The sequence below is a fragment of the Lycorma delicatula genome, chromosome 10 (assembly GCF_047948215.1).
Source record: "Lycorma delicatula isolate Av1 chromosome 10, ASM4794821v1, whole genome shotgun sequence".
Classification (NCBI taxonomy): domain Eukaryota; kingdom Metazoa; phylum Arthropoda; class Insecta; order Hemiptera; family Fulgoridae; genus Lycorma; species Lycorma delicatula.
In genome coordinates, this window is record NC_134464.1 from 87854901 (window position 1) to 87867168 (window position 12268).

Consider the following 12268-nt stretch of genomic DNA (forward strand, 5'->3'; position numbering starts at 1 on the left):
TCAAGAGATTTCCCGTTTTGAATCCTGGAGAATTGAGTAGCCACGCTATTTGAGGTTGCCTTGTAGCCAGCTTCTCGTGTAATATCTGTGCTGTGACGGGGGTGAGGCCCCACAGGCTGTGTATCAGGTGTCAGAACGCTGGTGCTGGCCTTAACAGGCGTAGCCTCTCTAATCTATTCTGCATTTTGCAAAAAAAAAGGGGGTTCTTTTGGGGATCCGGCTTGGAGCAAAGGGTTTTGGGGTCGGGGGCCCTGGAGCTGAATTATAGAATTCACTGTACTGTAGCTGAATTTTAAAGTTTAAGTGAACTAAACCTATAATCGATCTTTCGAACGATTCACTATTTAAGAACAAACATTTTTGTTTTTGTCAGACTACACTGTATCCATCCGCGACTTCCTGCACAACTTTCTAAAAACCATGTGTTTCTAATACTACATTAAAACGTTTATATTTCGCTCAACATTACACCTACAAAGACGAAATGTAATCCTAACACCTATCTTATCCTATATTTAATGCTTTTAACGCTAAAAATGTGATTAACTATCTGTAAAAGTAATTATTAACCTACAACTTTGTGCCGCGTGGTGGCACGGGTTAATACTATAGCTAACTTAAAACTTCCTTTATTTGTTAAGTTAAATTAACTAACGATAAACGTTTCAAATGTTGATTACTTACGTATAATGTTGTTTTATACACACTAACACTTAAAGCAGATAAAAATAACAGTATTTTAGAGCACTTTTAAATACAGCTCTCCACGTGTTTTTATCGCTATGCACTAATTTGTTAATAACTTATCTACGGATTAATATTTTTTAATCCGCACTCGTACGAATGTAGATGACTAACTAACACACTTTTTAACAATAATTTGCAATAAAACAACTAAAAAATACCACTGAAGATAGCACTTAACGGCGGAGGGAAAATCACCTCGTAGCGGTAAGGTGCATACCAAACCAAGGCCGGGTATGTTTCCCGTCTGGGTAGAATTAGAAACCAAGAAGTTAAAAAAATGTAAATATTGTTTCTATCCGTGACAAGATTTTTGCTTAAGAGAGAAATGGACAGAACATTTGTTAAGACTACAGGATCCAAAAAAGCCTTAAACTACGCACCGGTTAGAAAAAGATCAAGAAGACATGAGAGGAAACGCTGGAGGGACCGGAGAGGAAATATTGATGATGATGATGAGAAAGGAAGACAGTAATTTCGCCTAATTAAGGTCATAACAGTTAAAAAAATAACAATATTTGCCAAAAAAAAAAAAATTGAAAAATCGCACTCTCACCCCTAAAAAAATGCTGCTGTAGTCGACCGCTATGTTGTGATGTCAGTGGTGAGCGGTAGAATTAAATAAACGAATAATATTTAAAGTGTAAAAAAGTAACTCGGCCTAGCTAGGTCTCAAACTCAATCGCTCATTTGGCTCAGTACCTGGTGCGTTAAGCGTCGCGGCTACACCAGTCTGCCGACCGTATAAGCGAATTTTTTTTTACCTAAGTTGTGAAATTGCATTAGTGTAGTTAGTGCCGACCATCGTTACTACCGCCACACCCTCGCGCGCTTCGGTTAGAATTATTGAATTAAATAAACAAAAAATATTATGTTTAAAAAAATTATAAATATTTTTAATTAAGTTGTGTATGTATGTATGTGTAAGCCGTCCACCAGAAACAACCAATAGTTGCGGGTTGTTTCCCGGAAGGTACAAGGGAAAGTCCTACAACTATGTTGTCACCTTGCATTGTACCTGATTTTTCCTGATTGAATTTTTTAAAATCTTCTTAAGACAAAGGTTTCTTTTAAAATAACCTTATATAGTTTAGTTACCTTTATTTTCCAACAAAAATTTAAAAAATGTAATTTTATAGTTAAATAATATAGCGTTTTGTAAAAAAGTAAAAATATGCTTTCGTTAACCCAAAGCATATTTCTTATTTTGATTTTCAAGCAATAACCGTGTTTCTTTTACCCAATAAAATTAAAATAATATTAAAGTTAAAATTTAATGTTACTGATGATGAGTACATGCCAATTGGAAAAAAAAACAGAATTATAAATGCTATTTTGTGGAAATCGAAAATCAAAATTGTTTGTAATTGCTTATCATTACAAATCATGCAATTTTTCAGTCTTCATAATACATAATAGATATATTATTTTCGTCAAGAAAGGCGTGTTGATATAATTTGTAAATATTTACTTCAGTTTGATAGTTTCCATATTTGGATTCTTTTTATCTATTTTAATATACTTTCAGAGATCTTTTTTGTGCAATATTAAGATCAAAAGGAAAAAATGCAACCAACAATTTTATAATCGATTAAAACAATTTATTACGTATTTTTCTCCTAAAATAATTACTACATTTTTCTGAAAGAAAAAAATTATCGAAACTTTTAAAATTATTATAATTAAACTCCAAGTTGAATCTTCTGTTGATCTGTTCCCCTGAAAAAATACATAAAAGTAAAATTTAGTCGGTAAATTAAGCCTCATTCTTATTAATAATAGAACAAATATTAAAAATATTGAATATCCAATTTTGAAATGAAACATTTGTAGTATCGAAAAAAATTAATTATTTACACTACTATTTATTTATTTTTTATTTATTCATTTTTTTAAAAGTATTATTTAAAGTATTTTTTCATTAAAGTACTATAGGTTTAAAAATTATTACATGATCGTCAAACATTTTTTTTTGTGTGATGAATTTTATTTACCTCAGAAACTTACAGAGAAGCTTGTACATGGAAATACGGAATAACATTTTCTAAGCGTGTGAAGAAATGCCATGCCTGACCGTGATTCGAACCCGGGACCACGGGTTCGAATAATAGGCCGAAACGCTACCCCTCCGCCACGTAGACCGGTAACTTATTAAAAATCGGCGCTTACTACTTATCACGCATAAACGGGCGGCATAGCTGTGCACATTGCGTACGAGAGAGATAGAACGATAGGTCGGGTGGAACAGTTAGGTAGTCATTCCTTTACGAAAATATCTCGTATAGCTCCGTATACTTACGTAGTAAAAACCAGCAATTAAGTTAGTATAACATATTTTCAGGATAGTTAATAGCGCTATCAGCCGGCCGTCAGCGTATGTGCACGATACGCCGCCCGCTGTACTTTTGGATACTATCGAGTGTGCTTGTACATTATCACTTAGAAGATAATGATTGACGTGATGGTACAGTCTGTGCCAAAGGAAGTTCTCTAAGTTTCAGTGAACTCTCTCTTTTCCTTACCTTGCTTAAGTTAGCAAGCGTCTTTACGTGTTCATATAAATAATAAATAAATAATTAACAGATTCTATAATTGTACGGTCGGTTAATATCGCCCAAATTATTTTATAGAGTATTAATTTTGTGTTAATTATTGATCGTAAAGCGATGTCATTTATACTTAAGTATTTTGGTAGTTAGGGGCTACTTAAAACTATATTTCAATCTCAGGACGGTACGGTTTAGAAATAAAATCATTTGTTACATTGTAATTGGAGATACAAACTATTTTTAAAGGAAATGGATAGAAATGAAGACAAAATAAAGAATTTTCAGCAGCGGATGTCCAATTTCGAAGTTGAGGGATAAATTTCGGACTACAATTTAGGAAACCTGTTTAAGCGGCAATGATCTCCAGCATTAAAATGGATTCGTTTCACCCTCTCTTCTACTTTATGGGCTAGAGAACTTCGCATAAATAGCTATCTACTAAATTTCTTGCCGTCCCACATTTTCGATGAATTTTATGTTTCGTTATTCTCCATAGCCTTTCAGTAGTTTAATTATGCGCTCCAGTAACTGGATCTATAAAACATTGAGAGGGATTAATAATGTTTTGTACCAAATACGGTTCATATTTCATATCCCGTTGTGGCCGGTCGCTAATCTAAAATAAGGAACCCGGTGATAAAATTGATTATTGGCAATAATGAATCCACACTTCGATCAGCAATAGTAAACATAAAACACTTGCGTGTTTCGCGGCAGATCGCCCGAAAATCCATTGATCTTGTGGTTTTCTATCGTCGTTATATTTTCTTTTAACTAAAATAAGTTTATCTTCTTGACAGTTATTCTCTTATTTACCAATAACACAGTTATCATTTAACAGTTTACTCGGACTTACCTCCCGAAGGTAATTTGTGTAGTAAACAGATTTATTGTGGTTAATTTTTAGTTTAAGTTCACAGAATTTCAAAACTTCGGGAATATATAAATAACAATATTTTGTCCAGGTTTAGTTTGGAACCTTGCAACCGTGCATTCGGACGCAGCTTAACGTCAAATCGTATTCCCTTTTGTACAACGCATCGTTTTTCAAAATCTTCAAAACCACTTCGTGTCCGTGATTACATAATTTTTTTGCCAGAAAAATACCGTAGTTTTGGAAAATACGAACACAGGTAATTTTAACAAGTTATTTGTACAAACAAATTTTTTTTCTGTGTTTAACGTCCGGAACCACCGTTAGGTATTGCTTCAGAAGATGAGATGAATGTCACGTAGCGTGTGTGAAAATGCCATCCATTACCGGGAAAATTCATTAAGAAAAGAAAAAAAGCGTATACGAAGCGTATAGTACGAACCTAACTTATATGCTGTGAGATTGGATAAGTAGAAACAAATTAAAAGGAACAATCATTTGTCAAACACCTTTTTTTGTATAACTAGATGTATTTAGTAGCAACGTCAACAAAGTTATTTAGTTCAAAGGGATTTGTTAATAAAGCCTACGCTGTTGGAGAAAAAACATGTTCTCCTACGAGCTGAATTTGTTTCTTTCAATAGTTTAACTTAAAATAATTAGTATATTAGTAATCTCCCTGAAAAAAACAAAAATGGACCACGCGCTTCCGGTTTCTAACTTGTAGTCATAAATACGCATAGTTGTGCTTCATCCTTTCCTTTCGTTAATTTGAAATATTACATTATTTTCGTTTTAATTTGAAATATATCGTTGTATTTACGACTATATATATTAACAAAATTACAATTAGTTAATTAATATGTTAATTTAATTATACTAGTTGTTTATAAAATCTTCTATCCGGTAAATTAATTCATTAGATGTAATTATATCTTTACCTCATTTAATGAACGGTGGTCGTTGAATACCACCTACGCTTACTGAAAATGATGTGATGCGCAGATGATGCTTAACGTAGATTTTATGAATGGTTTATTCACAAGAGGTTAATTAAACTGATATATTACAGTAATTCTAAATTTGTATGCATTTACTATTTGTAAAATAATGTTTAACGGAACAAAAACAAGAAGAAAATTAGAAAATTCAAAATACTTTTAAATATTAGCGAACGTATTTTCCGGTTTAAAAAAAAATTCTATTGAAATAATTTTCTTTTCGTTGTAAAACAGAATATTTTTTTAATTTTTCAGAAACTACACATTATTGTAGAGATACGTGATCGATCGCAATTACTGACTTTTCATTAACATTAATCGATGTTAAAGACACTTCATCTTCAGAATCCGACATAATTAACGAAAGGATAAACGGTGTAATTTAGAAACTTAATTACCTATTGGTTTATTTTCAAATTAATCTCTGTTTGTTATCTACTAAATCTTATTAAAATCGAAGTAAATAAATAGCTGACCCGCTTCTGATTGATGAGTGTTTGAAAAAAGTAGGTTTTTCATCGGTTGAACACCTGTATCATAATGAGCTTCATTATGATACAGGTTCTATCCGTGAAATTCAAAGTTATAATACAGCCGTAGAAAAAAGAAATTTAGTGTTTAAAAAAATTTACGTTAAAGAAATATTAGTAATCAATAGAAATAGAAATTTATCATCGAAAAGCATATATATTCAATTTGTTTTGATTAATACGCACCCATCTATCACAAGGCTATGATGCATGTAATATATCTGAGTTATAAGAGACTGCAGTCAGAGTTGCCTTCTATGAAAGTAATGATTTTTTTTCTTTTTGATTGTTTTGATTTCTTTTTTTGATTGTTTTGCTTCCGGGAATCACCGTCAGGTATTACTTCAGAGGATGATATGTGTGAGCGTAAATGAAGTGTAGTCTTCAGTCTCAGTTCGACCGTTCCTGAGATGTGTGCTACTTGAAATCCAACCGCCAAAGAACACCGATATCCACGATCTAGTATTCAAATCTGTATTAAAGTTACTGCCTTTACCAGGATTTGAACGCTGGAACTCTCGACTTCGAAATCAGCAGAGTTGAGTAGACGCATTCACCACTAGACCGACCCGGTGGGTTTAAAAGTAATGACCTATTCAGGTTAATCTCTACGGTGTGATTAGTCATTTTATTTTTTGAAGGGATTTCCATACGTTAGAATAAGACACATGGTTCAAGGAAGAAAACAGTCACCTCATTCATAATTTTTTCCAGTAAGCCTGGCGTGAAATGAGATAATAAAATACCTGTGCCTTATGTCTGATAAACAAAACCTTTTTGGTAATGGAAAACTTAACAGAGAGTATGTTAAAAAAATAATAATTTTTTTTTTTAACTTACTTAACCGGTATCCTAGGCGTCAATCTAACCATACTTGCCCATTGTCCATCACATAAATCATCAAAAGTCATTTGTTCGACTAATTTACCACCTAAATCTCCTGGTCCTCTACAGGTCGGACTTGAATCCCACACTTTTCTTGTATTGTTTCGTAACCAACTGTAAATAGAAATAAAAAATAAAAAATAAATTTAATAATGAATTAAAGATTTTACGCTCTAAGTTTCAAAAGATTTTTGATGTAATTTCGTAATAAATAAACGTCTGATATGAGTTATAATTTATTTATAAATCATAAAGCCTCCCTCCTTTTAGACGAGCTTTGAAATTTTTGAATACATTGTTCGCGGTTAGAAGGAACGGTGTTTTTAGCGGTTTTGATGGCTTCATTACTCGTCAACCCCTTTGAGCAAAAAAATGAATTTTATATGGTTTTAAAGTACATAAAACGTACTTACTTACTACGGTAAAAATTTCAGGTTTTTGACACCTGTTCCAAATGTGATTTTTGGGCCCCAAAAATGAGACATTTTCAAAATATTACCATTTGGCGGCCATTTTTTTTTTAATGAAAAGCACTTTGTAACAGTTCACTTTTTTTATAAGTAGTACTAGTACCTAAGAGTTAAAAGGTAAAAAACAGGCCTATTACCCCAAAAAAATATTATTTTTATTTTTTTTAAATAACCGTCAAACCATTAGAATTTTTTTCGACTGGTTTAAGAGTTTTCACCATTATCATTAAATCAGCAGCCGTTTTAATCAACAGAGACGATTAAAATTGGCACCAGCCTTTAGAGGTTAGTTCTGAAAAGCGGTGTTTGATTTGTGCCAAACCGGAAATTGTTCCTTAAAAGAACCATTATGACTCTTCTACAGGCGGTCGAAGTCGGTAGCCTAAAAGGATAATTAGATTAAATATTCAAGGTTACGGTAAAAAAAGCCGTTCAGTTAACAAGCTCCTAGAGTTAGCACAGGGAAAATCGAGCTAGCCTCTAGCGGATACTTTATAGAAGCAAATCGGTTAGCCATCCAATTCGCCGGAGTCAAAAGTCTGGCGCTAGCAGTTGATACTTTAAACGGTTCTGAAAAGAGGCATTGTATTAGTTAACGGGCGGAAAGAATCGCTGCACAGGTCAGCAGTGATGAAGTTGTTGAGTTCCTCGGTTTGGAATTGTGCCGAAATCATCTTCTTGTTCTTCGGATATCGTCCATCTGGTCTTTTATTATAGTTGCTCTTTTCTGGCTGTGTACGCGTGTTTGTCAGCGACCGGAAAATTTGTAATGAATTGAGACTCGTGATCGGCTGATCGATCTACGTCATCGGTCAAAATAACGATCAATCTTACGCGTTCGGTTCCTGTACACAATTAATAAAATAACGGGTTTTCCCACCGCCTGTTTCAACCGACAACGCTCCAAAGCATTATTTGCTACTAGTCGCTCAGCGCAATAAATCTAGTTAATAAAGGTATCTATGACAAAAGAGTTCAAAGTAAAGAATAATCGGTCGGTTAACAGAAAAGGACTAGGGAATTAAATTAGCCGTTCTTGATGTTTTACGATTAATAAATATTAAGCTTTTAACTGGCGAGCTTAATTTACTGATGATAAAAGATACTACATGATTGCCAACCCATGAAGACCTGAGCAGTACATTGTTGAAACAAAATTCGTTATGGGATTCAAGCTGGGGAAAGCAAAATATGTATAATTTTATATTTTTTGGTATAGAAATTAGTTTTTAGTTATTTAAATTACAAATTATTTGTTTATTATAGCGTTTGAATTATGTTCGAATATAATCTTGACGTGACCAAATAACCAACGTGATATCATTCATGCGCGCGCGTATACATGCATACACACTCAAATCTTTGTGTCGGTAGGTTGTAATTTCGATGAAATATAATCATTTGCATTAAGTACAAAAATTACGAAGGCAAATGGCAAAAACATACTCTCTCGATACGTCATTAATTTTTTCGAAGCTGCTATTATTCGCATGTTGTAGAATCGTGTTGATTATCTCATTACAGGGATGACGTCACTAAACAATAAATGAATCTGGTTTTGTATTTTTTCCTTCTCATTAGACCATAATTGATTTGCAAGAGATTGAATAATTTTTAATTCGTTCTATCATATACTTTTTTATTTTATTTTTATAACATGTTTTGTGATTCCCCTATTTTATGTATATTACACTAACATATTTTTGACTTTATCGTTTCTTTTAAAAAAATAAATAAATAATTTTTTACCCGAAAACCTTCTTATTTCTTAAAGAAACGAATTAGAAAATTTATTCTCATTATTTCCTTCTCGTTGATTGTAGCTTGGGCACGAAATAAACACACATTAAATCCACTGTATTACTAACGGTGTGTTTAGTTAAATAGGTATCATATTTACCTTAATTTGATCCTTAAGGTTCTTAACTTAAGGTAAATATATTTAATATATAACGGCTTGTAATTCTAGAATATTTTTGATAAAATTACATTTAATTCTGTGAGATTAAAATGTATTTATATGTTAAACATTGGCGTTCAGTGTACAGCACTTTTAATTCTTAATTAATTCTTGTATTTCTTTTTTCAGAAAAAATTACACATATATTTTAAATAAATCATTAAAATTTATAAAAAACCTCTCAAATTGAAATTAAATTTATTTAGTCGTATTTGTAACGATAAAAAAAAATAAAATTAAACCTTAGGGTTTGTTAACTGAATTATTTCTATTTATTAGATTGAAATTAGCAAGAAGTAATTGCTAATTTTATGAATGACGTGCCAATTTTTTGAATCGATTAAACTGTCGTTTCAGATTTAAAATACTGCTTTTCTTTTTGGTTGGCAACCTTTCAATTTAAATTTACATTTTTTTTTAATATTATTTTTTAAAATTCTTTAACATCTTGACCCATGTAGGAGAAGACTCCCGCTGTGTGACGATCCCGGTCACCACATCGCCCCCCTCCGATCTAAGACCGGATGGGCTTTACCGGAGGTCGTATTTTAGATCCTCTAAACTTGATAAGACAATACTGAAATCATTTTAACGCATTATAGCATTCAATAATTAATGAAAATAAATAAGATAAAAAAAAAGTTATAAAGGTACTTTTATTTAAAAATTTTAAAAACAGCCGCAACCGTTTTAAAGATTTCCACATTTCCATTATATTACAAATCCATACGATTCATATATCATAAGATTGTACGTAAAATTTGGAAATTGAATTTTGTAACTTTGAAAAATGTTATGTCTCACCGGAATTCGAACCCAGGACCGTCGAATAAAAGGCCGAGATACTACCACTCAGACAAGGAGATTGGCGTAAAATACGATTTAAAACAGGAACAGATTGAATCGAGAACTATTTTAATTTACATTTTTAACCTGTCATATTTTCTCGTAGGGAACGTAAAAGGAAGTAAAATATAGGTTGAGTTGTAGAATTTTCTCTGACGTCAGTTCTAGTTTCGAATCGTGTCTTGGGGAAAGTATTTTGAATGGGAACCAACTCGATATTTACCCAACACTCAATTGAAGCATCTCAAATCGTATATCTTCTACTAGTAATAATCGGATTTGAAAGTTCAATGAACGAACAGATCTCTATTTCATCCATATTTTTATTTTATATTTTATCAGCAAACATAATATACTTTGTTCACCTTCAAAAAAAAAAAAAGAAAGGAAATAACTATCTTTATTAATTGTTTTTTATTTTTATAAACGTTACAATAAAAAAATTACTCATTCTGTTAACATTTTGTAACTTTCATTTTTTTAAATAATTTTAAAATACATTTAAATATTTCCTTTAACGCATCCTTTTATTTTAAAATAAAACATTTTGAAGTCTGTAAATATTTTTTAAAGAAATATGTATATTATTTTTTACGTTTTATTTGTAATATCTCTTCTGTAGAATACTTTTGAGTTAAAAACATACCGTATTAAGTAATTAGATCTAACCCTATAAGGGAAGACACCCGCCTTGTTACGATAGGGTCGCCACATCACTCCCCATCGTTTCTCATCATCCAGACCCTCAAACCTGATTATATCTCTCATTGATCAGTTTGGCTTCTATCAGGATGGCCTCTGGTCGTTGGTCGATGCAAATTACATGCTCCTACACCAAATGCACCCATATTACTATATTAGCCGCCCCCGCAGAAGCGTGAACACCGCGCCTATTGTAACCGAAGAAACCACTTAATCACAAATTCAAGTAATCGTTATTACCAAAAACCTAAACTTATTCAAATTTATGTTAATTTGTGGCTATCAAACCTAATTACACACCCAAATAGCACACCACATAAAATAAGTTTTCGCAAAAGCGCAGATTTTGATCTTAATAAATTAATTAATAAACAACAAAAACAAAATACAAGTTTACTGATCTCTGATCCTCCTGCTCCGAGGTTAAGGCCAACACTCCATTCCTAATCGTAGAACATCATAGAGTCTCCAACACAATATATAATATAACAATAATAAACTCGCATGCAAATCTAGCTAATCGAAGGAAGATTACCAAAGAGTGAATCTTGGTGGAAAGAGCAGCCAAACGGAACCCTAGCCATCTGGTTTATAATGTAACCATTGATCCTAAACTGCTTCAGCCATTCTCTCAAGAACTTTATTAACCCCTCAGCACAATCGTCCATTTGGCCCTATTTTTCCAATTTTCTTTTAAATTTAAACTCGATCCAATTTCGTCGATTAGTTAGATCTGTTGTTATTTTGTAAAATTGAAACTACACATCTAAACACTGGAGATTAACGAGTTAGCTTACTTTTTTTTTTACCGCAGTGTTAAATTTACAGTCGTTTCCATCTTAAAATTAACAAGTCAAATTGAAGTTAATTTTTTCCTTTGTATAATATTTGTTTTTTCCCTCCTTTATATACGAGGTGTGTGAGAAAAGTAATGAGATTGACTTTTTATTTATCAAAGTTTTTATTGTCTTCAAACAACAATATTATCCCCTTCAAAATAGTTCGCTTCGGCAGTTTCACACCGGCGGAGTCGTTGTTCCCACTCCTGGTAGCAGCGCCGGAGGCTTTGACTGGTAGGGCTTTTAACTGGTCGGTCACAGTCTTTTGAATGTTCTCCATAGTTTCAAAATGACATCCTTTTAATACACGTTTCAATTTCGGGAAAAGAAAAAAGTCACAAGGACTCAAATCAGGTGAATAGGGGGGTTGACGGACCGTAGGAATGCGTTTTGAGGTCAAAAATACCGTGATGGAAATGGCCGTGTGACACGGGGCATTGTCATGATGAAGCAAACACTTGTCTGCGTTGTCTGGTCTCAAGCGAATCTCCCTTTTCCTGAGCCTTTCAAGGACACCTTTATAAAACACTTGGTTGACAGTTTGTCCTGGAAGAACAAATTGTTTATGGATGATACCCCTACTGTCAAAAAAGCAAATCAGCACGGTTTTGATTTTTGATTTGGTGATTCGACAATTTTTCGGTCGAGGAGATGACGGATTGTGCCACTCTTCGCTTTGCCGCTTTGTTTCAGGATCGTACTCAAATATCCAGGATTCATCACCTGTGATCACACGATTGAAGAATTCTTGGTCATTGTCAATCCTCTCAAGACGATCAACGCACTCGGTTTTTCGATTGTCCTTCTGTTCCGTTGTGAGGTTTTTCGGCACCAGTTTCGCATAAACCTTTCGCGTATCCAAATCGCC

General features: G+C 32.9%; 1 protein-coding gene across 3 annotated transcripts in view; it reads right to left on the reverse strand.

Annotated features, from left to right (window-relative positions):
* Positions 1–2323: 2323 nt before the first annotated feature.
* Positions 2324–12268, reverse strand: part of LOC142331046 (uncharacterized) — a 109386-nt gene continuing 99441 nt past the window's right edge. For 2 of the 3 annotated variants that reach the window (XM_075376677.1, XM_075376675.1), the window contains 2 exons: positions 6539–6697; positions 2324–2463 (listed from right to left, as the gene is read on the reverse strand). In XM_075376677.1, coding sequence (XP_075232792.1) covers positions 2427–2463; positions 6539–6697 — 196 coding nt within the window. In that variant the 3' untranslated portion in view covers positions 2324–2426. Of the gene's footprint in view, positions 2464–6534; positions 6698–12268 lie in introns of those variants that run through there. The other variant, XM_075376676.1, reaches the window with a different exon arrangement.